Genomic DNA, 26,967 nt, shown 5'->3' with positions numbered 1-26,967 from the left:
AAAGTAGCAAGTGTACAAGAGCGAAGACTGCAGAATGTCAAAATATGAATAAGGTTTACAGGCAATGCGACGCTCCAACGTGTCACGATCGATTGTCACCATTGCTGTTTACTATATACCGTGTCATGTCTCTCCATCGTAGAGAGTTTGTTGCTTGTGAACTATAAAAGTAAAGAGGAGCAGAGACGTTTAAGTTTTAGCGAAATTAGCGAAATATGGGAGAGGAGTTGCCGGTCATGTTTAATCGACTTACATGTAGCTATGTTTGCAGAACGATAGCGACTGAGTGGCTCTGTGGAGCTTTCTGGGCCAACTGAGACCGTTTTTATTTGTAATTGTTATGACTTACTTGTGAGACCGTTTTGACGTAGCAGTCTAAATTTCAGACTTGAATATAGGATTATGTATTTTATAAATGCGAAACAAAATGTAACTGCAGTGACTCGCAAGCTTTTGTCCTCAATACAAAAGAATTATACCAGGACCTAAACCATAATAGGCCTTGTTTACTATTTACAAAATGTACAAGTAGCCTATACATAGATTGTCGACCAAGCCTCTCACTGCGACCTGTAGCGGAACGTAGCCTACTTGTCCAAGCTAGCAAGCGTTGGCGTGGTGCTGAAATGGACAGCTCCCCGATATTCCCGCTTCAGATGAATCCAACCTAAGAGCCTGTCTCCCTCTGGCGGCGCTCGCCCAGGAGAACTGTTGGGCAGAGCGAATAAAACTGACAAATAGCAGCGATTTCCGAGACTGATTCCATCAGCGGACCCCACACAATAGCATTTAGGCATAGGTACACATATGCGTCAATCTCTCTACTTTTCTTCGATACTAAATGCATATGGTTGCTGTTTAAACATAATCTGAATGTTATTATTCGGTGTTAATTGGCAGTTTAGGCCACCTCAAACTGGTTTGACACATGGGTTCATACGTGCAATGTGGGATTAAATCTTGTCCAGTAACAGGGCAACAGCGATAGGGCACATCATAAGGGATAAGGGATTGGGAGAGGAAAGAAGGGCTCGCATGAATAAGAGAGCGCGGCGACCAGACTGATAGATTAGGTTCGCCACCCGTCCCCTCTTCCCCCACCCACCCATTCCTCTCCCGATAATGCCCTCTTTCCAAACCGTGGAGGACGTCTTTAACATTCAGGTCTGCGAGCGCTCTCATTCAGGCAGCGATATAAGATGCAGATACAATGCCTCTTGGTGCAGAAACACGAGCAAGCGAGAGAGATGTGACTCCTCAAAGAACACGTTTTATTGCAGACCGCCATTTTATGCTTTTGATCGTCATCCTTTGAATCTTTTGGAGGAATATGAGTGTGTTGGCAAACTCTTTTCAGTGCTGGATTTCACTGCAAATTTGTCTCTGGGGACATTTTAAGTACTAGACTAGTCAGAAACATCAACCGAAGTTATGTGCCAGAGTCGACGTAGACGAGACCTCGGTGGTGGCAAAGCAAAGGCAATTACGCTCTGAACGAGCAGCATAGGCGTTGAGCCACCGTGCCAACTCCGACGCGCGACGCGCCCAGTTACGGGCCGTTGGCACGGTTTGTGGGCAGCGGCCGTGTTTGCCCATGTCCGTCCAACAAGCAGATCAAACTGATCTGAAGCCCCATTAGCCAGATTACAACAGCTCTCAGGGCAAATGCACAACTCTCTCTCTCTCTCTCTCTCTCTCTCTCTCACACACACACACACACACACACACAGGACAGGTTCTCTCTCACACACACGTTTGCACACACATACACAAACAGACACATATACACACAGAAAGTGTCTCTACCACTACCTCTTCCCCTCAGTCATTAGGGTTCTTCATTCAACCTGTATTTATTTATCTCCATCTCCAAAGCTGTCATAAATGAACTGATCAATGCCATCCTTCCCAGCAATCCCTCCATTGGCCAGCCAATATTCAATCCTCTTCCTCTCATTCCCAGTCTCACTCAGGAGTGGCCTAAAGTTCTGTGTCATAACAAACTATTCCACCACTGCAGTAGCATAATAATGGCATGGTATGGTAAATAGTTTCACTTACTGCAAGCTGAACTTTATCCTCTCTCTCTCTCTCTCTCTCTCTCTCTCTCTCTCTCTGTTTCTCTCCTTTCACTTTCTCAGGCGCCTCAGGTGCTGGAGTGGAGCGCCCCCTTCCTGTGCACGCCGCCGGGGGGGTTCCTGCTTGTGAATGAGGCACCTGCTGAAACCTGGCCTACTTTTCAGTGCCTCCACCCCGCCAAAAAAGCCACGAGCAAAGTCAAGCTGGAGGAGGCAGAAGAGGAGGAGGAGGAGGAGAGAGAGAGAGAGAGAGAGAGAGAGAGGAGGTAATAAACGGAGGGAGGGATAGAAATAGCTCACAATTAAAAAAAATGAGAGAGCAATGGAGAGGGAGAAAGAGGTGAAGAAACAGACTAAAAAAGAATGGGACAAATAAAGAGTTTTTGGGGGGGGGGGGGGGGGGGTGAAGACAAATAGGGCAGTATCTGGACACAGGCTTAATATATCTTCATCGCCAGGAGGGGGGTGGGAAGGGGTTAGCCTGCTTGGCCGGTCAGCAGCTCACGTAATGAATGCTGAGGCGGTCAACTAAGCACAAAGCTGAAAATACAAAAATGAGTTAATCAAACATACTCAGGCCAGTGACCCATAAGACCCTCAACCTCAACCTTGTACTGTATCCATCATGGATGGATCCCATCGCTTCCCAGACTGCAAACATAGTTGAAACTATACTGGGGGATTATCTTACATTTATTCAATTAGCAGACGCTTTTATACAAAGCAACTTACATATGTCAATTATATTACAAGGGTCAGTGTCCCCAGCGCAACTCAGGGTTAAGCGCCTTACTCAAAGGCACAATGGTCAAGTCAACTGAACTGGGAGATAGACATTATCTGCCGATATGAAGCGACTGTGTGGACATCTATGTAAAGCAAAGATATCTACCATGGAGAGTGACAGTGGTGGAGTGAGTTCAGTTGATCATGCTGTCGTGTGTGATATGTGTAGACTCATTGGCCCTCGTTTTGCTGGTGACTGGGGTGGGTCGGTTGTGGAGCGCAGTCTTGGAGCTGAATTTGGTTAAGGGGTAAAAAGAGTGCTTTGGAATTCTTCTCTGGAGGATTGCTCAACACACCCACACAAACGCAGCTACCAACACACACACACACACACACACACACTTTTCTCTCCCCAGACCTCCGGCTGTGTTTGTTGGTGGACACACTTCTCATCCCTCTTCCTCTCGTTTTAAGCGGAGATCCCTAGGCGACCCTCTCCTCCTCCTCCTCCTCCTCCCTCTCTTCTCTTAATGTGCCCAGTGTGCTATCGACGGTAATGGCCCTCCCAACCTTCTAGCCTCATTTTACAAGCTTGTAAATTGGAGGCTAAGCACTTCAGGCACCTGTAGCTTGTGACTAGTGTGTGTGTGTGTGTGTGTGTGTGTGTGTGTGTGTGTGTGTGTGTGTGTGTGTGTGTGTGTGTGTGTGTGTGTGGATTATGCTTGTAATGAAGGTTAGGATGTCTTATTTAAAGCAGTAGGGTTGCAAATGGGTAGTGCAGACCTGTCCCCCAGGCACTGTGTCTAGTTTATCCATTTAATCTGGATGGTTTGGAAACAAGATAAATAAATGACCACTACTGCATGCTGTGGCCATATGGCAAAAATGTACGTACCTTTGCTTTGGTATTTTTCTGGATCATATGGTATCAGAGGTGGGATGGCTTGACATGGGCCTTCAGCGACCTGTCCGTTGTTAAACATAAGGGACCCTCAGGATATGTTGACCCCTGTGTAAAACTGAACGCTGCCCTGTGTAAGATTGATTGACCTCTGTGGAAGGGACCCCAGAGATGGGAGAAACACATCCAAACACACACACACACACACACGGGGTACTCGGAGATGGGAGAAACACATCCAAACACACACACACACACACACACACACACACACACACACACATATGGGGCACTCGGAGATGGGAGAAAATATATGGTGGGGAGAGGATTGTGAACCTCCTTGTTTTACATTCAACTGCTTGGTTTCAGAAGGAACATAATGCTGTCTCTCTGTCATATCTGTCTCTCCCCTGTTCCTGTCTCTCCCCCCCCCCTCCATGTCCGTCTGTGTACTTCAATCCCCTCTTTCTTTCTTTCTTTCTTTCTTTCTTTCTTCCTCTTTCTGTCTCACTGCAGCTCTTCCAAGGACGGTGTAAAAATAAGACGGAGGGTGCAGGCGGTCGGGCGGGTGTGTGTGTGGGCGGGCGAGAGAGTGGCCTCCCCTGATGGGTGTGGCAGACCTGCGCAGCATGGACGGTGCTCCAGAGGATGACACAGTTCTCCGAGCGGAGCGGAGCAAGGTGGCGGCCCAGATTGGAGCGCTCCTTCTGCAGACCGCGTTCTTCTTCACCTCCGCACTTTTTTGAGGAAGAGCAGAAAGGCACCGTTTTACTGGGGCCAGGGATGTACGTGTGCAGAGGAAGAGGAACATGAGCAGTGAACTCCAATGAAATAAAGGGATGGCAAGATAACGCCATGCTGGGTAATGAATGAAAGAATTATTATGGCACTCCATTCAAATTCAGGTCCAGTGTTACCTATATAAGTTATTACTGGTATGATTTTATTATGATCGCCACTAGGGCTAGCACATTTGATTCATTTGTAATGTAGCGCCACCTAGTGACACAAGTGAATGCAAAAACATGGCGCTTCATTTGCTAATAACTTGTGATGAGATAGTGCATGTCACACTAAATCTGACATGTAGATCACAATGACACCATGACAACCTTTGGGTGTATGCCAAGTGTCATAAAAGTATGTCCATAGTGGGCGTTGCAATTTTTACATTTCTGTATCTCAAGGGCCGCTTAAAGGAGAAACCATCACCATTTTTACATGGATCTTGATTGCACAAACTTGAATTTAAACGTTTTTTTCACAGCTAATGAGTAGAAAATGCATTGTTTTGTCACGTAAGGACCCTGTTAATGTTGCATAGACCTTTTAATTACATTTTCAGTCTGCTAAGAGGCAAAAAGGCATGTTTAGATGATGCCCCCAGACCTAGCCTTTTTGCTCACTGGGAGCAGGTGATACCTGTTTATTTGACTTCTTGATGTATGTCAGTGCATTAACGGGGGTTGAGCAAAAAATATATGACGCGGAGCCAAGCTCACCCTTCATCTGCCTGCTTAATAGCATATGGGTCATCTTTCCTTGCCAGATACACTTGTGAAATGTATGTAAAACTGCATTGCTGTGGTCTTTCATCACTAGTAAAAATGACCCCCAGTCACACTTTGTGTTGTTTTCACTATGATACCTTGCAAACAACAACAACACCAACAACAACAACACATTGCATTCCTATAGCTCTTTCTCAGAGCACCAATTGTTTTCTGCTTAGAGCAGCCGAAGTTTGCCAGGTCCTACATCTAAGCAGACAGGGTAGTTGGGAGTCACTTGTTGCTGCCGGCGGTAGGGGACCAGGAGGATCTTGTGCCCAGGGACGCTTGATTTCATAATCCATCCACGGACACATGCACACACCCACACACTGGCACACTATGGTATGTATCTAGATGTATCACAAAGCAGTGTGTAATATAAGCACTGCATAATGGCAGAAGTATAATGCGGATACAGACGTGCATTTGGGTGTCACTAAAGAATACGTTTGTGATCTTGTAGAGAAAATGAGGATGAGTGTGGCTTTAGAACACATATGTTCTTGATCAAAATTTGAATGTCTTGTTAAATTTACGTGTTTACAGTACATGTTTACCTGAGCAAGAATTAGAGTTTCAACATTGTAAGACGCGAGAAATTATATATATAGCCTCGGAAACATATAGACGTCGAGCTATATCCTCACTTAAAAGAGCTTGTGTGGACAAATAGGGTGAAGAGTTAAATGGCAATGATATTATTACATACTCGTTAATCTGACTCCATTTGATTAATAATTTGTATCACCAATCAATTACCAAGTAACTAGTTTATCAGCTATGGAGGAGAATGGCATGGCACACTACAAGAATTAAAGTTATCCGATTGGTATAGGCAAATGAGCAATTTATTAGGCATTAAAGGAGAATTCCGGTGTGATATTGACCTAAAGTGTATTGAAACATGATACCGAGTGTGAACGTATGTCTCATAGCCCATCTCGACTTGTCCCCTGCACTCCAAAATCTGGCGCTAGTTAGCCGATGCTACCAACAACTTTTTCAGTAGTGGTGCTTCGGCATCGGGCTAGCCATGCAAATAAATCACTGTTTTACACCCATTTACGAGGCTCAATGTATCTCCACACTTCATTGGTAGACTTCCTAGGGCCCTGACATTTAAAACGAGACATTGAGAACTTTGAAAAAGCACTGGTAGTTTACTTACAAGACGATTTATACAGACAGTATCTTCACGAAGTTTAACGTTTGCAGCCATCTTGAATTTAGTCACGATAAGTCGAGCAACGAGTAAGAATGAACAGGTATGATAAGGGATCAGATTCCAAAAATAATTCAGTGGAAATGCATGGATTCCAGTTTCTTCAGTAGCAGCAACTGGAATCCATGCATTTCCACTGAATTATTTTTGGAATCTGATCCCTTATCATACCTGTTCATTCTTACTCGTTGCTCGACTTATCGTGACTAAATTCAAGATGGCTGCAAACGCTAAACTTCGTGAAGATACTGTCTGTATAAATCGTCTTGTAAGTAAACTACCAGTGCTTTTTCAAAGTTCTCAATGTCTCGTTTTAAATGTCAGGGCCCTCGGAAGTCTACCAATGAAGTGTGGAGATACACTGAGCCTCGTAAATGGGTGTAAAACAGTGATTTATTTGCATGGCTAGCCCGATGCCGAAGCACCACTATTGAAAAAGATGTTGGTAGCATCGGCTAACTAGCGCCAGATTTTGGAGTGCAGGGGACAAGCCGAGATGGGCTATGAGACATACGTTCACACTCGGTATCATGTTTCGATACACTTTAGGTCAATATCACACCGGAATTCTCCTTTAAGCCTTAAGGTAAATGTAACCAATATCACTTCAGTTGGATGTACAAGTAAACTCACATGGTCTACTGTAACAATGTAACAACCAAAGGAACAAAGGAAGCTTATCAAAACACAGAGATAAACTTAACCAGTTAACAAGTTATGAATTTACAGATACACCAGATAAAACAATACAAATCCAAAAATACAGGAAAGGGAGAGAGAGAAAGAGAGAGAGAGAGAGAGAGAGAAAGACAAAGGGAGACAGAGAGAGAAAGAGGGGGAGAGGGGGAAAGGAAGAGTGAGAGAGAGGCAGAAGACCAAGCCACAAGGGCCTGGCTTAAGAGGAGAGTGGAGGAGAAAGAAGAGCCCGCGGAGGACAAGAGCCTCCACTTTTATCATTCACTTGGGCCACCCCTGACTCATCAGAGCCTTTGTTGTCTGAGGTGGATGGGTGTGGCCCAGGTGGATATCATAACTTTATGCTACAGTTTAATTCTTAATCTACAACTATGCACAGATACATTCAATTGTAATGAAACCATGATCAGACTGTTGCCCACATTACAAGTATTAATTCAAGACCAAACATGAATGTATTATTCACAACACATATTTAGAGAGCAATACTGTATGATAATGAGGTTGGCCTATCTCATCATAAGACATCAAGTAGGCCCAGGACTGGTAGAGGGGCCAGAACAATGAGCAAATGGTCACTTTAAGCATGAGCGGGTGTTGGGAATCTTTGGCCATGACAAGCTAAGACAATACAGGTCAAACACAGATATCCACACATGTAGAAATGCAAAAGGTTTGAGCAAAAGACAGGCCTTACAACATTGAGCGACCAAAGGAAGAGCATGTCAGACTTCTGGTTCACAAGGAGTTGCAGGAGAAGTCAATGTAATTTTATTATTTAGAAGAGTGTCTTAAAATAAGTCAAGCAATATTTGTGAATGAAACTACTATATTTTTAGGCTACACTGGTGACAAATTCCAGTTTGTATAAAATTGACAACCAATTGACTTACTGATATGAGCAACAACATGACATTAATGAATGTACATCTTAAGCCATGTTTAATTAATATATGACACCATCATCTAATATTAAGTGTTGGCATAAAGGGTGATTATCCGGCATGAGTTCAAGACTTCACATTAAACATGCCTTATGATGAACTTCATTACTGCCAACATTACATAACAAACCGCACTGAGAGGTCACAGTGTCACCAGTGATGTCGGCTTCATGTCCATGAATTGTGTTAATGGCACAGTGTGTACTGTACTGTGTCTGTCTAAGTCATGTCCTTCAAATGTTCCTGCGCATCAATTCCCAGAGCCTGGACCTAAACTGCCGCAGGTTTGCCATGTCTGTCAGAATGGTCTACATGTATATTATATCATAGGAGTGTGGCACGATAGTATTACTTACTGTAAACATGTGCATTGTGGAGAAGAAAAAAAAAAGAGTTGATTCATTATAGTGTTGGACAAGTCTGAGATCAAATGTGTAACCCCACCCCTAAACTAGATATTAGATCTATTAAATATGCACAAGTATTTAAAGTCACCCAGGTTTGAATTTCTCCTTGGGGATCAATAAAGTATCTATCTATCTATCTATCTATCTATCTATCTATCTAGGTTTCTACCCAATGTTATTCTCCTATGAAGTCCTATAGGTTGATCAGTAATAACATCTCCAGTATGCACACACTGTGTTTCTGCTGTATTCTACCTCTTAGGGAAACAGGAGCACACACAGCAGCAGCAGCAGCAGGGGCGGCAGGAAACAGCATTCCCACTGCTGCTGCTGCTGCTGTGTGTGTGTGTGCGTGCGTGTGTTTGTGTGTGTGTGCGTGTGCGTGTGTGCAGGAGTTACCTCGGCTGAACCCTCTCCCAGTATAGGATGCGTCGGCTGGCCTAGCAGCCCGTGCAGGCTGGTTGTGTCTGCACGCTTACATAAGCGCTGCCTATAGGGGACATGACACTTGACATCTAATGGCTGTCATATTGACTGCTGGCCGTCATCTGAGCTAGGGGAGAGAGCAACTGGAATCACTCATTTAAAAAGTCAAAAAGACTTATAGACCCTTTCAACAATAAAAACAAAAACGTTTGAACGTTCTATTTGGGCCCCAATCTACTTCCTCTGCATTAAGATAACATATGGAATGTTAAAAAGGAAGTCTTGTGGGGCCAACTATGATGCTGATAATGGAACTCTCTTGAAAGGGTCCATACACTTATACACACACACACACACACACACACACACAAGTACACACGGAGCAATGACTCCTGTATGTAGATATGCTGTATGTGTATGACTACAGATTATTGTGGCTATGCCACCTGTCTTCTGCCAACCTGTCTGTCTGTGTGAATGTAGAGGCACACTGGCATTCATTCCATTCCGTGTTCTGTTCAATTGTTCCCTTTGACTGCATTGTTCTATTGTTATTTCTCTCAGTTATCTTTCAATGCTTCCATTCATTCATTCATTCATTCATTCATTCAATCATCCATCCATTCATTCATTCATTCATTCATTCTCTACAGCTCCCTTTCATTCTGGTGGCTACATTTTAGATGGGAAAGTGGTGGATTTCTACCTTTCTCTCTCTCTCTCTCTCTTTCTATCTCTCCATCTACGTAACATCTGCAAGGCCAACAGCTCAGAGCAAAGGCAACCATGTGTGTCTCTCCCATCAGAACTCTCTCTCTCTCTCTCTCTCTCTCTGCAGTCTGACCATTTTTTCCTGGAATTGGTTGTGATGCCCTCCATTTCTTTTCATTCTTGCCATCCCTCTCTCTCTCCCTCTCTCTCTCTCTCTCTCTCTCTCTCTCTCTGCTGGGTGAGTGGGCAGTGGGGGGAATCAATATGTTTTCAATTTGCAGCAGCTGCTTGCTCCCCCGCATCCTAATTAGGTGACGTCGTCGGCCCCTTTAACTTTGGGGAGGAGGAGCGAGCGAAGGATGGAGAGATGGACCCCCCCAAAAAAAGGACACAAAAGCAGATTCAGACCAAGACAGAGAGGGCAGGAGACGTGGTGGTGTTGGTGAAATCAAGTCACTATGCAGCCAGCAGAGAGGAAATGTGCATTCCAAACATCTTACAGAAATGGCAAAAAATATCACCAACTGTTAACATCATGTTATTCTAGCACTGAATGCATCCTCTCTCTTGCCATCTGTAATAGGAACTTAACTATTTCCTCTTTTTTTTAGCAGTAGCTTATATACATATCTGTTATGCTTTACTGTGATGATCAAGCTCAGGGAACAACCTTACACACTCTTCTTACACTTAGATCTGAGGATGCTACCACCTCGTCTGTGGGAGGGCAGCGGAACAGAGTTCTGAGCGCTGCAGCATCAGTGGACGTTTGGCCCCTCGCATCACCAGCACGCAGGGACAGCCAGAGGAGCACGCAGATGTGGTGACTGCTCAGTTTCCATGGCAACAGCCTCTCCTCCCGCACCCCCCCCCCCCCCCTTCCTCCTCGGCTCTGTGTAGGTCCGCTGTGAGGCCAGCTAATGGAACCCTGTTCTTGAGTGTGTCTGGCCTGCAACATTGCATTTGAGATGTGTGTGTCTGTGTGTTTCCCAGTGGGGTGTGTTAATCAAGCACCATCCTGCCACTGTGGTGTTATGGGTCTCTGCATTACTCAATACTCACCTAACGTGTCAGGGAGGATTAGAAAATGGCATATTGCGTATAGTGCCAATCAGGAAGTCTTTGCATATCAAACATGGCTTCTAGTTGGAACCAAAGTGTTGGTTACATAAGCCACAAGAGGAAGAAGAGGTACGTTTTTTTTTCCTCCATCAAAAACATTTTTCAATCTTACATAAAGTTCTACAAAACTAATGGCATTTTCTTACTTTTATGCGTAAGCCTAACCTATAGGCTACATCGATCATCAGGTCATTTTCTGCCTCATGTTGGAAAGAAGTGCATTAATCCAACCCTCTAGGAATCATCTGAAGGCTATACACCATCAAATAAACAAAAGGACATGTGCCTAGAAATTCAAATGGTCACCACCATTTCACTTTTAATATTTATTGGGTGCAATGCCTTGTTGTAGGCTAATGATCTAATCACACCCAGTTCAACACAAAAGTAGCACTTTACCTCACAATTCTCTCCCAAATCCAAACTTAGTTTGATGCCCTCTCAATCCAACTTTATCATTTATATTCCATCCATTCCAACAAGTTTCCCAAAATGTTAAATTCTTCGCCTCTCAATTAGTCAGGTCCACCACCATACATTCTCTTGTTATCCTTCTTTCTACCTCAGGGGCCGCTGGGGGGGGGGGGATGAAGTAGGAAGATTCTAAGGGCCCAGCACTGACAGGGGGCACCCAGAGAGCCCCTCCAATAATACTATATATTATCTAACATTATTGTCAGTCATTTGGACCAAAATTTTTAGCTCCCTGATATACCTGGTTCAGTCACTCGCAGTTCACCTCTTCTCAGTTAAGCCTTGATCCCTACAGCGCTTTCTTGGATTGTTGCCGCCACCTCTCCCTGTACATGAATGGCGAGCGCCGTCGCGAGCGCGCTGCTCTGTATGCTACGAGTGCTCCGTCTACCTCCTCAGTTTATTGAACTATTTTTAAACCAGCTCCACGCCTAACCTTGACTGGCTGACTGGATAGATTGAGAGATGGAGATGACAAGGGAGGGAGGGAGGGAGGGAGGGAATAGATGAGACTGAGAGGATGACTGATGGCTGCAACCGAGTGTGTGTGTGTGTGGGGGGCTGAGTAAATGGCTAAGTGAATGGCTGGGATGAAGAGACCCTGAGGGAATGGTGGTGTGTGTGCGTGTGTGTGTTTTGGAAGGGTGGTCAGGTGATGTATGGAAGAGGCAGCAAGATCAAGTCATGGCTGAGTGGAAACAGCTCGTCACGACACGTTGCACACACCACAGACGAGCAGGTGCAAACACAAGGTTGCTGGTTACGTGAACCTGCGTCGTGCGTGCTTAGGATTTCAAAGGGGCGCCCTTAGTCGGCAATTTATTTTCAGGGCCAGTAAGAACGTCTCCCTCCATGCTTCATAAGCCTGCGTCAGGGTCCACAAAGCTGTTCCCAGAGCCGCGTTCAACAAATCTCCTCTGCCGTGGCTGGCCCAAGCTTTCAGAGCCCTCATGTGGGCAAACATAGCAATGGCATTGTCTGAATCGCTGCAGCCTCCAGGCCAGATTCTTCTCCGCTTACGTTGACATTAATTTGTCTCTACAAAAAATGTAAATGAGCCCATTCCTTTCACTGCTTCATCTGACTCCGTACAAACTGGGTGATACAGCAAGATATTTGTAAGAATTACTTCTATTGTTAAAGACTGCAGGGATCAATACACATATTTCATATACTGTTTATTATGTTGCCTTGGGTGCTCACTGGCAAACTTAAGTCACATTAAAATGAAGAGAGCGGGACAAAACTGTGGGCTTTGCAACATCACTCCATCTTTAATGGGTCTCAACACTTGACACATGTGCTCAAGCCACTCCGATGAGATGCGGGTTAGGGCCTGGACAGCACCGACCCGTTTGGTCTTGGGTTTGGCTTCCATCTCCCGCTCTTCAGTTCTCCTCATCTAGAAATGGAGGGGAGGGAGGGAGAGATGTTTAAGGGGCCGTTCACAATTAGAACTATTAACTATAAGGGCCGGTAACTATAAAGATAACTAACTATAATGATGTCCACATTGACCGACGATAAGGAAATTCTCTCCTCATGTTAATGCATGTGATGTGTGAAGTCTAAATTTTGTTGGATTCTGATATACTGTCAGTTTTTTGTCTTTTTACTGTTCTCAAAATCGCTCTGAAAGTAATCCCTGACTGTTCTTCCTGTCGTTATCCTTATAGTCTATGTATGGGACATTGGCATTCATATTAGCTAAAGCGACATTTCTTTGCCGTTATCATTACAGTTTTGAGTGAATGGCCCTTTAACACCACTAAAACAGTAATTGATACTACTTTAAAGGAAAAATCCGGCGAGTTCTCACTTAGATCTCCGCTTCTCGAGATCACCGAGTACTGTCGGTACGAAAAAAACTAAAACAATCATGGAGCTCACGGACAACCGACTGTTTCCGTTTTTGTACTGACCGAACTCGGTGACCTCTAGGTGAAAACTCGCCGGATTTCTCCTTTAAAGCTACACTCTGAAACACTACTATAGTATTTGTAACTTTTTTACCTTTTGGGGTATGGAAAAAGCTCATGCTTGTTATTAAACAAACGGCTGACACTTCCATGTCAATGCACTGTTAACGCCTCACTTAATCAACACTATAACAACATTTGAAATCCTAAAAGACAAGAGGAAGGCCGAGAGATTGAAGTGGGGGATGTGTTGGGTTCAGATAAGGACTCCCAACCAGGCCTGGATAAATAAGCGATGCCGCCTTTGCCCTGACAGGGAAGCTACACTGGGTGCGTAACTGAAGTGTTCCGTTTCGCGACGCGTAAAAAACATTTAAGAACGTCTTTCGAACGTACGCGCGGCTATCACATCTGCTGCCTTTGCCCTGAGGCTTTCATTCGCACCTCTGATTACAAGGGGTGGAGGGAAAAAAAACAAACAAAAAAACAAAAACAGCACGGGCGCCTCATCTCACCTTCGTCCTCCTCGTCCTCTTCATCTTCCTCCTCATCCTCATCTTCGTCGGAGCTGAAGGTGCCGTCTGGCAGGCTGTAGATGCGGATAACTTGCTGCGAAGACACACACAGGTGTGGAACACAACTCATTAACACTGAATGCTTGTGTCAACAGTTTCACATACACCAAGAATAAATCAATTGGGTGAGTGGTAAAGGTTCAACATCGAGGCCAACACCAGTACATAGAACAAATTAAACGCATCAAGAGTTATACACCAATTTGATGGTCAATATATTGCAATAAACACAACTAATGGTCAATCAATGTATAACAGTAATGCTAATGAGACAAATACATTAATCAACTTTCATAACTTACTTCCATAAGTAAGTAATGTACTTCCTAACTGATCATGGAAGAAAAAAAAAAAAGAGCTTTTGCTTCCCATTCTGAGGCAGTGTGTGTGTGTGTGTGTGTGTGTGTGTGTGTGTGTGTGCGCGCGCTCTGTGGACTCACCTTGTTGGGGTCCTTGAGGATGAGGTACTTGCCCTCGTCCAGCTTGCGGCAAATGTCAATGACGCAGCGGAGGATGCCCCAGGCGTTCTCCATGCTCAGGTTGATCTGGCTGGCAAACTCGTTGGGCTTGAACTGCTGAGTGCCTAGGATGACGTGGCGCGCCGAGTCCTTCACGTGGTAGCGGGACACGTACCTGGAGACCAGAGGAGGATGATGATGGGATGTCGTTATGGTTACGAGACAAACCATCTGAACTAAAACTAGTTACTAGATGTAATGGTGTGTATATTGCAGATTATAGCTCGTAGTTTAAGATATAATCTACAAGCTAAACATTGTTTACACTCTACACTGTTACACGTGAACTGAACATATGAAAGATATGGACTAGGCTATTTCTGTTTGTTATGCACTTCACTGAAATGTGCTGTAGGCCTAGGCTACATTTTGCTCATGAAACGTTCCTTATTTTCAACTGAACTCAAAGACAGCCTATGAATAAAGGCTATATCGACTATTTTGTTTATTTGTTATGCCATTTATGTGTGTACATTTTGTGAATGAATTTCTGCTGTAGCATTAATTTCAGTTTACATCAATTATATTTCTGAAGAATACATTGCGTTGCCTCAGGCCCGCTGCACATCTTTTGAAATTTGATTTGAAACAATTAAATACCTCTTATAGTTAATAAAGCTCATAAAGTAACTTTCTTTGCTTTCATTTGATCCCCAATCAAGAAACATGGGTAAGAATTGTTTTACATTGTTAATATGGACTTCTCAGAAATGAAAAATAACACAATTTTAATCATGTGATAAAATATGCAATTAGTCACGATTAACTATAGAAATTCAGCGATTAATCATTTGACAGCCCTAAGTACATAAACATACATTTTAGTGTGTGTGTAACAGTATGATACATGAGGATCCATTTTAATGTGTGCGAGTGTGCCTGTGCTTGTGTGTGTGTGTCTGCATGTGCGTGCGTGCATGCCTCACCCCAGTTTCAGGTACTCTGACCCAGCCAGCATGGCGCAGCAGGTCCAGCGGGCCAGCTTGTAGCTGTTGTTCTTCAGCTCTGTGGCCAGAACGGCTCCCCTCTGAGAGTCCAGCTTCTGACGCCAGTCTACTCCATTACAATACTGAACAGGACACACACACACGCCATCAGCCACCGTAACAATGCACATTACTTATTGTACAGCATTATTATACATATTCTCCAGCATTCTCAATCATTTACATTGCTAGAGATCATGAGAAAAATGTCCTGATGCAAAATCCCAAGCCTAGACATGACTCAACCAACTCCTCACTCAATATACGGTACGCCAAGAGGCTCAAACTACCACTCTGGCACTGGTTTTATCCAACAGGTCTGCAGTCACTAAGCCTCATTATTCATCACCCCCCCACCCCCCATTTTCCAGCTCCAAATGATCAGCTGACTCCAATTTGTACCCTACCCCCAGAGCCTCCAACCCCACTCGGCCCATGTCTTACTCTGGAGTCCCACTCGTTGAGGGTCTTGACGTTGATGAAGGACACCTCCCCGCTGGCTCCAGTCATCACACCATCATGCTCACAGCGGACGATCAGATCAATGTCCTCCCCAAGCTTCCACCGCCGGTACCTGAAATGGACACAGAACATGCTCTTCAGCAATAGGCTTTTTTTTACAACTCTTACAACTGAATGGTCGGGTTACCATCTAGGACTTGTCAGACTGGAATTTTGTTATTAAGGCTAATGGGTCTTGGTTTAGTGTGGGTGGTTTAAGATCTAGAGTGCTTGGTTTAGTGGGTGGTTTAAGATCTAGAGTGCTTTACCTGTAGGCCACAGAGGCCACTTCATTCTTGTCCATGTCCTCCTCCACGAAGGGGTTGGGGTTGGGGAACTTGTGCCTCTCTCCTCCCTGACAGAAAAGTGCAGAAATGTGGCAGTTTCAGTTTCAGTACTTAATGCTGCCCTGGATAGGGTGCTCACACTCAAGTCAGACCAATGATAACAGTTGACAACTGCTTCAATAAATAAATAAATAAATAAATAAATAAATAAATAAATAAAAAGTCATTCAAGTCAGCATCTTGAGGTACAATTTGGTTAATAGATCCCTAAAGAAGATTTGTTTTGTTGGTGGAGCACTGTTCCGCCTCCGATTGGTCGAACATAATTCTTGCTAATAAGCTCCGGGCTGCAAAACCAAATTTCTCCAGGGGGGAAGACAGCCCACCCCACCAGAGCAGAGCAGAGTCTCATTAAGGGAACCGGCAGGTCTGGGCCTCCGCTGCGCTAGCGTACCATCTTGAGGCACTGCTGGCTGAAGTTATGGTTGATGTAGGTGGCCTCCATGGCCAGGTTGCGTGGCGAGTTGAAGGAGTTGCCCTCGTCCTGCGGTGGCTCGTTGGCCGTCTCACTCACGGTCAGCAGATCTGTAGGGGAGGTGGTGAGGGAAGAGGAAGCTTTTCTGTTAGCCACCAAAATATAATTTACAAGGGGCTGAAGATCCATCCATCCATCTCACTGTGGGGTTTTAATCTCATTCATTGAAAACAAAACAAAACAATCAAGTAAAAAAAAAAACAAACAAACAATATTAACTAGGGCTGGCTCACCAAAGTCAGAGTTGTCTCTCTTGTCGAAGAACAACTTGTTCCCCACTCGCTGCACGATGATGTCCCAAGAGTTGACTGAGCGCGTGCAACACATCAGGGTGGCCAGGATGGCATCGGTAGCAAACACATTGCCCTGGGTCTTGGCCAGCTGAAACAACATGGCACACACACACACACACACACACACACACGAGTTATGGTCTTTGTTCAACCATCAGAGATGAGCTACTAATTACTGGACATAGTGCTTTTCCCTTGGTTTTCCCAACTAACGTGAAATGGTTAACCGATGTCACCACACATCAACACCACACACCTTGCGGATGACCGGGTCGTCAGTGGTGGTGACCGTGTGGAAGATCCTCTTGATGCTCTTCAGCTGTTTCTCATTACGCGTGGTGATGCGGTCAAAGGCCTTGTCGTAGTATTCCAGAGCTCCACAGCACTCGCTAGACAGAAGAGGTCAAAGGTCAAAATATGAAGACAAGAGTGCCTAGAGGACACCTAGCTACCCTACAGGTTAAGGCCAACAGATACGGCAAGCGATGCAACGGCAACTTATGTCAGGAGACACGACATAATGGAATGGAATCTATTGAAGTGAACGGGGCACACACACACAGACATCGACATATGAACTATTTCTTACTAAAATGATCCCTTTTCTCCTTCCAAATATCCTTGATATGAAGTGTGTGATGGACAGCCTATGTAAAAAAAGGTCACCGTTGCGTCATGTGTACTGTGTGATACCAACTGATTCGACACAACAGAATTCTACCGTCAAATTCGACCGTCGCATTGCCTGACCTTCATGTGGCAGCAGCTGAATTAACTCCTAAAGAGCCTTAGCAGCACCAGTGTGGGCCAGTCAGGTGGCCCTGACCCGGGTGCAACCAAATTATTTCTGGATGGCAGATTTCCTAAGGACAAGCACGGATCACTTGCGTTAGGCAGGGATCACACTGGAAATAACGCAGCGGTAAGTGCAACGCAACGCTCAGACCATAATAAGTTCCATCTCGTTCCTAAGTAACACAAACAGTTTGCCTAAACTGGCATTTGAATACTCTTGCGCGTTGCGCTTTGAAAGTTGAACCAAGTTCAACGCTCAGCTTGATTAACGCTAGCGTTACGTTAGCGCTGCCACAGTTCCTCTGCCACACCGTAGAGAACAATGTGTGATCCCAGCCTTAAAGACTCAGACATAGCTCCGCACTGCTATCTTCAAGCCAGTGTGTTTTCCACGCATGTCAGTTTGCGCAGTGGACTAGTCATCATAGTTCAGGGTTAAAATAAGAGTTCACAAGAGTTCTGATGCAACATTATTAAACATTTTAGAGGAATGCACATCCATAGGGAAATCACAACTGATAATTTAGTAGAATTATTTTACCTTGTGTGTTTTATGTTTTCTTTTTATGATGATCTTTACCTTTTGAACTATTATTTGACTATAATGCCCTTCTATGCTTTTATTTGTTATTATTGTTTGATTTTGTTCATGTAAAGCACATTGAATGACCTCTGTGTATGAAATGCGCTATATAAATAAACTTGACCTGACTTGACTTGATGGATGGAAACATTCCAAAATCACTCCCATCACAAACATTAGCTGCCAATAAGAAATCTTCCTCACACACAACCTTGGGATCAGTGTGTTGAAGGTTCCATGTACTTACATGTCTAGGGGGTCAGCCACCTCCATGTATCTCATTTTCATCAAACGGGGGAAGTCCATCTCCTCCTTGACCTCCCAGTCGCTACGCACCTCTACTGACGAGTCCCTTGGCTTCAGCTGGGCCTTGGCGAAGCGGTGGACGGGACATGGAGACAGCACCATGTTTAAGAGGGGGATGAGATGGATGAAAGAGCTCCTCTGAGCTTATGTTTACTCCAATCGAAATCAAATTAGAATGGTACAGGGCAAGGGCACACAGACACAAACGCCAGAGGAAAAGGATTCCAATGTTATGACACAAAGAAATAAGTCTGTCTGTCACTCACTCACTCACACACACACACACACACACACACACACACACACACACACACACACACAGATCAGTGGTAGCAAATCAAATTCAGCTGTTATGACATGCTGCAGGCGGACTTCACACTCTTTGGGTTCACCCAGAGTTCAGAGACTCAAGCTACAGAAACCCCCTGAACGAGCGCTGAGCCGGTCTGCTGTTGAGGTTTGAGCAGACGACGGGCTCAGGCCCAGGGGAGGGCGCTGGAAGACGGCGCTCACCTGTGACTTCTGGTCCCACTTCTGGCGCACGCCAAACTGCTTCTGGAACTTCTTCTGCAGACGCATGCGGTCCCTGGACGAGGAGAGACAAAGAGTGAGATGACCGAGGAGACTTAGAAGGGGGGCGCCTCCGTTACGATCACGGACAAGTGACCCAACACGAGGACCGGGAGAGGTCATGGTTTCGTGTTGGGGACCTCACCTCTCCTTTTGCTTAGCACTCTTGGGCAGGGTCTGCATGTTGAACTGAGCGACGTTCCTGCGGTCCTTATCTCTGCGCAGATTCCTCTGTAGAGCGCACCAACACCACAAACTATTAGTACCAAAGCAATCAAGGCAGTGTACACAGCACAACACATGCACTGTACTACATAAAGAAAATAGAAGTAGTGTGAATGCACAACTACCTGAAAAGATGTCTGGAGCACCAAAACAAAAACATGACACAGTATTTGACAATAAATATGAACTCTTAAAAGAAAATCTCAACTCTACAACTAGAATGCATATTAACAAACATTGCCACTAACTACATTACTATGTCCATGTGACACATGCTGTGATGTTCTTCATTACCTGAGCAAACCTAAGGCGGTTCCTCTGGTAGGCCGTCTTCTGAGTCTTGGCCGTGTCCACCAGCTGGAAGCTGGTCTCATCCTCCTCATGGAAGTAGGCATACTGGCTGCCCCCTCCAAACTGAGACGAGTACTTATCTGAGCACAAACATGTAATAATCTGGGGTCACTTACTGCAGCGGAGACATCTATACTACAGGAGGATTGCCAACGTTTATAATGATCATCAGTCGTTCATGACTTACTTGTGTATCTCTTGTCCTGGTAGGTAGCACCGGTCCAGTCAGCAACCTAAAAAGGATGCAACATTTCATGACTTTGTTTAGACATGGAGGCAGAGTTCAAGGAAAAATGAGAAAAGTGATTACATGTTTAGAGAGACAATCAGAGGTCCCGACTGCTTCAAGATGCCCTTCCATTGCCGTAATAGTCACTTTCAGCTTGTAATGCTTGCTTTCTTTCCACAAGATGGCCCAAAAATTATTTGTTAAGCAGACACACACACACACACACACACACACACACCTCAAGGCTTAGCAGAAGGGACTGAATTATACTAATGTTTCTAGACTATCAGTTCAGATCACCTAATTAACACAGAAGAGCAATCAAGGAGTAAAACAAACAATTATATCCAGGACACTTCTATCTTGGGCCTGATTAGTAACAACAATGAACAGCTCTACTTGGATCAGGTTGATGAGGTGGCACAGTGGTGTCAATCTAACAGCTTGACACTGAATATCAATAAAACCAAGGAAATGGTAGTGGATTACAGAAGGCAGCAGCAGAACTACAGTTACACCCCACTAATGATCAGCGGGCAACCTGTAGAGAGAGTCACAAGTTTTAAATACCTTGGTGTCCACATTACTGAAGACCTAACATGGACTGTCAATTTGTTCTGAAGAAGTCCAGACAACGACTCTACTTCCTTCGTCAGCTAAGGAAATTCAAAGTTTCTACATCCATCATGAAGGCCTTCTACACTTCAGCGGTTGAGAGTGTTCTAACTGGTAGCATCATCACCTGGTATGGGAACTCCACAGTTAGAGATTGTAGTACTCTGCAGAGAGTAGTGCGCTCAGCTGAACGTACTATAATAACTCAACTCCCTGCTCTACAAGATATCTATTCCAGAAGAGTACTCCTAAGAGCCCAAAAGATTCTGAAGCACTCTTCTCATCCTAACAATGGATTATTCCTACCGCTGAAATCAAGAAGACGCCTATGTAGTCACAAAGCCAGAACTGAGAGACTCAGGAGAAGTTTTTATCCCCAGGCCATCCGAACTCTGAACTCACACTATACTGACTTTGCACACATTCACTCTTCAGCACTCTCAAACATTTCCCAACTCTGAACTCACACTATACTGACTTTGCACTCATTCACTCCTCAGCACTCATGACCCCCCCCCCCCCCCCCCCCCCCCACACACACACACACCTACAAGACTTTTAGCACTTTTACATCCCTCACCCTATGCTATAGACCTTTTATTTATTTTCTTATTTCATCACACGTCAAAACACACACACACACATCTGACTTTCTCCAACTTTTGCACATCTCCATAGAACTTATTTATTATTTTTGATTTCTCCTCCATCTACCCATGTCTCCATCTACCCCCCCCAATACACAGCACATTGTCTCATGAGGAAGCTTCTCCAACACACATATTGCACACTGCCCTCTCCCCACATACACAGCACACTATCCCATCTCCCCTGTCATCCCCCCAACACACACACCAAGACCCCTGGCAGTTGGGTTAGCCCCTTGAGCCGTGGAACTGCCCAAGTTTCTTCCTTGGTAAGGGAGTTTTTCCTTGCCCCTGTTGCTCTTGGGTGCCCCCCCCCCCCAAATGCCAATCCTCCCCCACCTTTCTTATGCAGCCCTTGCCACTTAATCTACTAAACCCCTCTTCTACTTTGCACAAATAGGCTGACGCCAGACATAATTTCACTGCATTTCTTAATTCCAGTAACTATATGCATGTGACAATAAACTTCCTTGTATCCTTGTATCTACAAAGGAGAAGTAAAAAGTGAGATGTGCCAGCTTACCTTGCCCAGACGATCTCCTTTGCTGAATGGCTGGTAGGGCATGTCTTTGAACTTATCGGGAACTGCACAGGGACCCCATCCTGAGGGGTTATCCTGGATCACGGGGGCTAGAAACTTGGCCATAGCCTACAGAGGAAAGATGTACAAAGCAGCTCAAGTTCTGCATTGTCGGCCAATCTTATTCTACATCACTAGGGTTGAGTTATAGGTGGAACTTACGGGTAACGTTACATTTAGCTGACGTTACTAATAACTGTGCTAACATTATAACGTTAAATAACTGTGCTGAAGTTGGTACTCAGACTTAGATCAGCACTGCTATCATCAAGCGGATGTGCTTTTCGTGCACCTCAGTTTGCGCAGTGGACTAGTCATCATAGTAGCAACGCTTCATGTTAAATTCTGATCGGTTGACTGAGGTTGTTCTTGTCACTACAATGGCATTTTCACAGACGTTAATTCTAAGGAAGCGACCCAAATAACAGTTCACAAAACGGCTAGTTACTACTGAGACATACCGGAAAACGTGAAAGACAACACAGATTAGCATTAAGAGCTAGCTTCTAGACATTGACACTGAAAAGCTAATGTTACTTGAATGGTAGCGTTAGGGTACTAACAGTGACGTTGTACCAAAGTCAATTCACAACTTCACAAAAAGCAGTAACTTTTCTGAACTTCAGTGCATATGTCAAAAACACCGACCATAAAGACTTGAAAACTTGAACAGCTTCCAAGCAGACTATCAGATAGCTATAACCACCAAACGTAGTGTTAGCGGCGTTAGCAGCTGTTTCAGGATAGATGGGTAGGTCGGCTAATGCTAGTGATAAGGTCCCTCGTTTATAGACACACTTACTCATATTATCAGAAAAATAATCACATAAAACCAACGTGATATATAATACGATCCAAGGGAAATCTAATCAAATATGGACATTTAACAAACCCGTGGTGGATGGAAGATGATTTAAAAGAACGCCAACCCACTGAATTATTCCGCAAATCCCGGTTTTGCCGGCGGAAGAAGGGTAGAAAACGTGACGTAAACAAAATCTTACACTTCCTGTTAGCGTTTGCGACAGTTGGTGTAAAGTGCGTTTTTTGTGACTATGAATACGTTTACTTCATGACCGATAAATACCAATAATGGAGCAATAATGGACAAATGTATCAGTTTTACAGTGAAATGCAACCAATGTTTGTAAATTGTCATATATTTGTGTTCTTCTAGCAGCGCTGTGATTTACGGCATCCGCTGTTATCAATCTGAAGCTGTGCGTTTTGAACTGGTACGTAGATGAGTTTATGTGTGTCGGTTGAAACAAGTATGATAAGTTCACCGATTGTATGTAGGTTGCATGTATGTTTTGCAAGTAAAGTTATGGCATGCAAGAGTGAAGAAGCTTGTGTTTTTTACTGAGACATACCCAGTCAGTCAGACTGCATACAGCCAAGTGCCCTGCCCACATGGGCGAGTAATAGCTAGCAGACTATCTTGTGTTGCATTCTTTGTTTGGCTAGGTTTTCAACTCATATCATAGTCAGTTTTTTGTGGTTTGCATGCTATAGATATAACCTGCACGTTGCTGTCAGGCAATGCGCTTTGGACTTCTCGACAGTCTGCAAGGTGGAACTCTGAAAACCGTCGTTGTGGTAAGTTGTGTTGATTCTAGTACAGTTGGCAAACATTCGGTGCCTGTATACTTTTCAAGTAAAGACAAAATCTATGGCATGCAAGAGTGAAGAAGCTGTGGTTTATGCTTGGTGCGTATTTTAACCCGGGTTTCATCTGTGATGTAAGCGACACACTCGAGGGAGGTGGCAGAGAGAGAGAGAGAGAGAGAGAAAGAAAACTGATTTTCCATAGTGATGGTCAGTCTTTCAAAGTAGGACTCGCTGAGTTGAAAAACTCTGTATTCCAAAATGGCAGTATCACAAGTCATAAACACATGATGGAATTATATATTTCACATTCTTATTTTCATGAGCTGCAAGGCAATGCTAGCCTGGTTAAAACAAAATGTCAAAGGAGATCTAGGTGGGCGTGACCAGACCAGTTCTGTCTGTTCCTTTAGGACAGAGGTTCCCAACCTTTTTTGGCAGGTGACCCTATTTTGATGTCACAAAACGTTGGCGACCCCAATCATTCACGACATGATGTGAGAGAGAGCGCATCTCATCTCTGCTGTAACATCCAGTTGAGAGCGGTATTTTCCCGAAGCAAGCTAATTTGTTTGTTTCGCCTGGTTGTTTTGTTACTTTGTTTGGAACGTTGATCAAGCATTATCATGATCTCATGCAGGATGTCTATGGTTTTTTTTTACATAGCTGGATTGTAATGAAGGATCCGATGACTTACTTAACTTGGATATCATGGCGATGTTCATATTTTTTAATTAAATGCATATACATTTTTATGTAATGTACTGGTCAATTGTAAGAGACCCAATATCTCGGCCAACTCCATTTGAATTTCAGGCGACCCCACATGAGATCCCGACTCCAAGGTTGAGAAGCGATGCTTTAGTATCTTAACCCTGTCCATCTCTTTCTCCATGATCCTCTCAAACTCTCTCCTGGGTTTAAACACTTATATTTGATGTTATTGTCAGGGCCAGAGCCAGAATGCTTGCCAACAGATCTGCCGGCTATGCTCACATATAAGCTTTATTTGTATATTTATGTTCCTGTTGGTGTTTGCATGTGCCTGGCCTCAAGCTGCAAATGGCTTAATGCCATGTTTATGTGTTAAGTTCTTTTGGATCAGTCACTTACATACATAAATATTTTAGTTTCAGTATATTTACCTTTAGAAACTGACCTGAGGGCTGCATGCTTCTCCTCAGACTGTGTTGGTCAGTGTATTTACCTTTATAAACTGACCTGTGGGCTGCATTGTTTTCCTCAGACAGTGTTGGTTAGTGTATTTACCTTTATAAACTGACCTGTGGGCTGCATTGTTTTCCTCAGACCGTGTTGGTCAGTGGGTTGATGCTCCCTCTGCTGAGGACTGTGGGATTGCGGGCGTTCTCCATGGCTTCAGAAACCTACACCTCAGGCACTCACTCCGCAGCCTTCGTGACGTGTCCCAATGACACAGTAGCCAAAGAGCTGGCCCGGTAAATGGGAATACCAATCATCTAGCCTGTTGAATGGGGATACCGATCATCTAGCCTGTTAAATGGGAATACCCCATTTCCCAAGACCTCGTCATCAATAACCTTTCTGTTTGACTTTTCTCAGTGGCATTGTGGAAAAGAAGTTAGCTGCCTGTGTCAACATAGTGCCTAAAATCACATCAATGTAAGTGATGTCCAGTGTTTTGGATGAGACAAAAATGTGTATTAAATATATTGATTATTTTGCAAAATGGTGGCCAAATTTAATGTCTCAGGTCTGCTTGATCAGTGAAGATGTGTGTTACCTGTCCAGGCTGAAGGCATATACATTGTGACTCAGTTAGCACAAAATTGTGTGTTCTTAAGTGTCAAAAGCAAGGAGTCTGGCAGTAGAAATTGTAGTATTTCTGTTGTACATTGAAATTGATGTTTTGTAGTCTGGGTCCTTCTGGAGCCAGATGTCTGAGGCAGAGATACTGAGACTGCTTTACCTCCAGCTGTTCACACTATAATGGCGTTGTTTCACTAAAAGCAGGTCAACAACCAAATAATCGATATATTTGTTGACTTGCCAACAGATGGTCAGAGAGCTGCAATATCGCCACCATCTGGCCTAATGGCAGCTGGCCTAGTAGTAAAGGAATTTTAACTCTGATCTGAACTTTTCTGCATTTTGTGTCAAGTGGAAACAATGACTGCTGCTATTGTTAACTGTTTCCAAGGAGCTGTGTGTGTGTGTGTGTGTGTGTCTGTCTGTCTGTGTAGCGATCATGGTTGCTTTAATATAACGACCTCACCTCAGACACTGCTACTTTAGTTCGGTTATTAACCACATCTCCCTAAAAAGATATTGAAATCTGTATTTCTTGGATAAATTTAAACTTGTCACTGTAGGCTAATAACACAGCTGCTTCATGTATTCATACAGATATGAATGGCAGGGGAAGATTGAGGAAGACAGTGAAGTATTGATGGTGAGACACTTTTTTTTTTTTTTAATTCTGCCATTAGATTATAAAATGTGGATTATAAAATGTTCTGCTACTGAAGAATTCCCTGCTGCATCAGTAAATGTATGACTCCGTCTATGAGTCTAATTACACAGTGGACAGGAAGGGTAGTTGAATAATTTGATAAAGCACCCTTCATTGAATTTCAAGTGTGTCTTTATCCCTGTGTCTGCCCACAGATGATTAAGACGAGGAGCTCCAAAGTTTCAGAACTAGCAGAGTATGTCAGGTAAGACCAAGTAAACTAAATGGGCCCTGTGTAGGGCAAACTGTCCCTTTGTTGGGCTAAAGTTGACCGTTTATGTCCTTCCTGACTAACAAGCCTCCTCTGACTGACGTCTGACTCTCTGTGTTGAGAGCAGGTCAAACCACCCCTATGAAGTGGCCGAAGTCATCAGCCTGCCCATTGACCAGGGAAACCCTCCTTACCTGAAGTGGATTGGTGACGTCGTGCCTGAATGAGGAGCCTCTCTCAACAAGTACTCTAAAAAAAGCCACCTACAGTGTTTGAAAAGTTAACTCTTTTGACACACATGGAAATGATACCCCTACATATATTCCTTTTATTTGACTGAAATCATTGTAACTGCTCCTTATTTTAATCAGATCTGCAGATGGGTTCCCCTCATGCAAATCTGGATTATAGGCAATAAACCACCATGAACTTGTACATTTGTGTTGGGTCAGTATCTCAATATTGTTGGAATAAATCAAGTGTGATGTGTGGCTAGAACCACAAGGGAGAGACATTTACCAAATGGCCGGTTAGTGCTTTATACCCAAGCCCCATGTAGCTCATCAATCGTGATTTTCTTCCATTATACCTAATTTGGTCTTTTTGGTTGTCAGTAAATTGCAATTCAATATTTCTTTCATTAGGAGAAATTAAAAAAGGAATGATTGGATTGGGTAGGAACATGTGTGAAAGTAGCTCTCTTGCCTAGAATGGTATCTGGTTGCTTCACATAAAGGACCTTGGATTTAGATTTATGTGCTTTATGTGTTTACATCTCATTTAGAGTAGCCTTGAGCATGCAAAGGCATTGTTGCAGTTATGCGGTTCTAGCAGCTGATTTGTATCTGCTGGTCAGCCTAACAGTCTTATAATCCGAACCCT

The 26,967-nt window shown here is 44.1% G+C and overlaps 2 protein-coding genes and 1 long non-coding RNA gene across 12 annotated transcripts; 1 reads left to right on the top strand and 2 right to left on the bottom strand.

Moving 5' to 3' along the window:
• Positions 1–101: 101 nt before the first annotated feature.
• Positions 102–11,810, bottom strand: LOC121719269. Its single transcript, XR_006034219.1, has 3 exons — positions 11,047–11,810; positions 6,730–6,732; positions 102–111 (listed from the first exon to the last, which is right to left on the bottom strand). It is a non-coding gene; the product is annotated as an uncharacterized LOC121719269 (long non-coding RNA).
• A 699-nt stretch (positions 11,811–12,509) lies between these two features.
• eif3d (eukaryotic translation initiation factor 3, subunit D) lies at positions 12,510–22,785 on the bottom strand. Of its 6 annotated transcripts, none has more exons than XM_042104731.1 (17): positions 22,668–22,785; positions 21,719–21,844; positions 19,892–19,937; positions 19,648–19,784; positions 19,479–19,490; positions 19,274–19,359; positions 19,072–19,144; positions 18,500–18,621; positions 17,131–17,263; positions 16,815–16,962; positions 16,501–16,631; positions 16,029–16,114; positions 15,703–15,832; positions 15,199–15,341; positions 14,195–14,387; positions 13,695–13,788; positions 12,510–12,662 (listed from the first exon to the last, which is right to left on the bottom strand). In XM_042104731.1, the coding sequence occupies exons 2-17, from the start codon at positions 21,839–21,841 to the stop codon at positions 12,649–12,651; spliced, it is 1,671 nt and encodes a 556-aa protein (XP_041960665.1). In that variant the 5' UTR covers positions 21,842–21,844; positions 22,668–22,785; the 3' UTR covers positions 12,510–12,648. The 6 variants fall into 6 exon arrangements, with proteins under 6 accessions (XP_041960665.1, XP_041960666.1, XP_041960663.1 ...); XM_042104732.1 differs by lacking the exon at positions 22,668–22,785 and adding an exon at positions 22,578–22,596; XM_042104729.1 differs by lacking the exon at positions 22,668–22,785 and adding an exon at positions 22,424–22,445.
• On the top strand, positions 22,677–26,520 carry LOC121719266 (protein CutA homolog). Of its 5 annotated transcripts, none has more exons than XM_042104739.1 (8): positions 22,737–22,813; positions 22,953–23,010; positions 23,291–23,374; positions 24,692–24,840; positions 24,965–25,024; positions 25,769–25,814; positions 26,030–26,079; positions 26,213–26,520. In XM_042104739.1, exons 3-8 carry the CDS (start codon positions 23,318–23,320, stop codon positions 26,310–26,312), a joined length of 462 nt encoding a protein of 153 aa, XP_041960673.1. In that variant the 5' UTR covers positions 22,737–22,813; positions 22,953–23,010; positions 23,291–23,317; the 3' UTR covers positions 26,313–26,520. The 5 variants fall into 5 exon arrangements, with proteins under 5 accessions (XP_041960671.1, XP_041960670.1, XP_041960673.1 ...); XM_042104740.1 differs by having other exon boundaries at positions 22,770–22,813; positions 22,956–23,010; XM_042104737.1 differs by lacking the exon at positions 23,291–23,374 and having other exon boundaries at positions 22,677–22,813; positions 22,956–23,010.
• The last annotated feature ends 447 nt before the right edge of the window (positions 26,521–26,967 follow it).

This window comes from Alosa sapidissima, chromosome 9 (genome assembly GCF_018492685.1).
Source record: "Alosa sapidissima isolate fAloSap1 chromosome 9, fAloSap1.pri, whole genome shotgun sequence".
Lineage (NCBI taxonomy): Eukaryota > Metazoa > Chordata > Actinopteri > Clupeiformes > Clupeidae > Alosa > Alosa sapidissima.
Note: the sequence above shows the minus strand (reverse complement) of the source record. Positions and strands in the feature narration are given on the sequence as shown.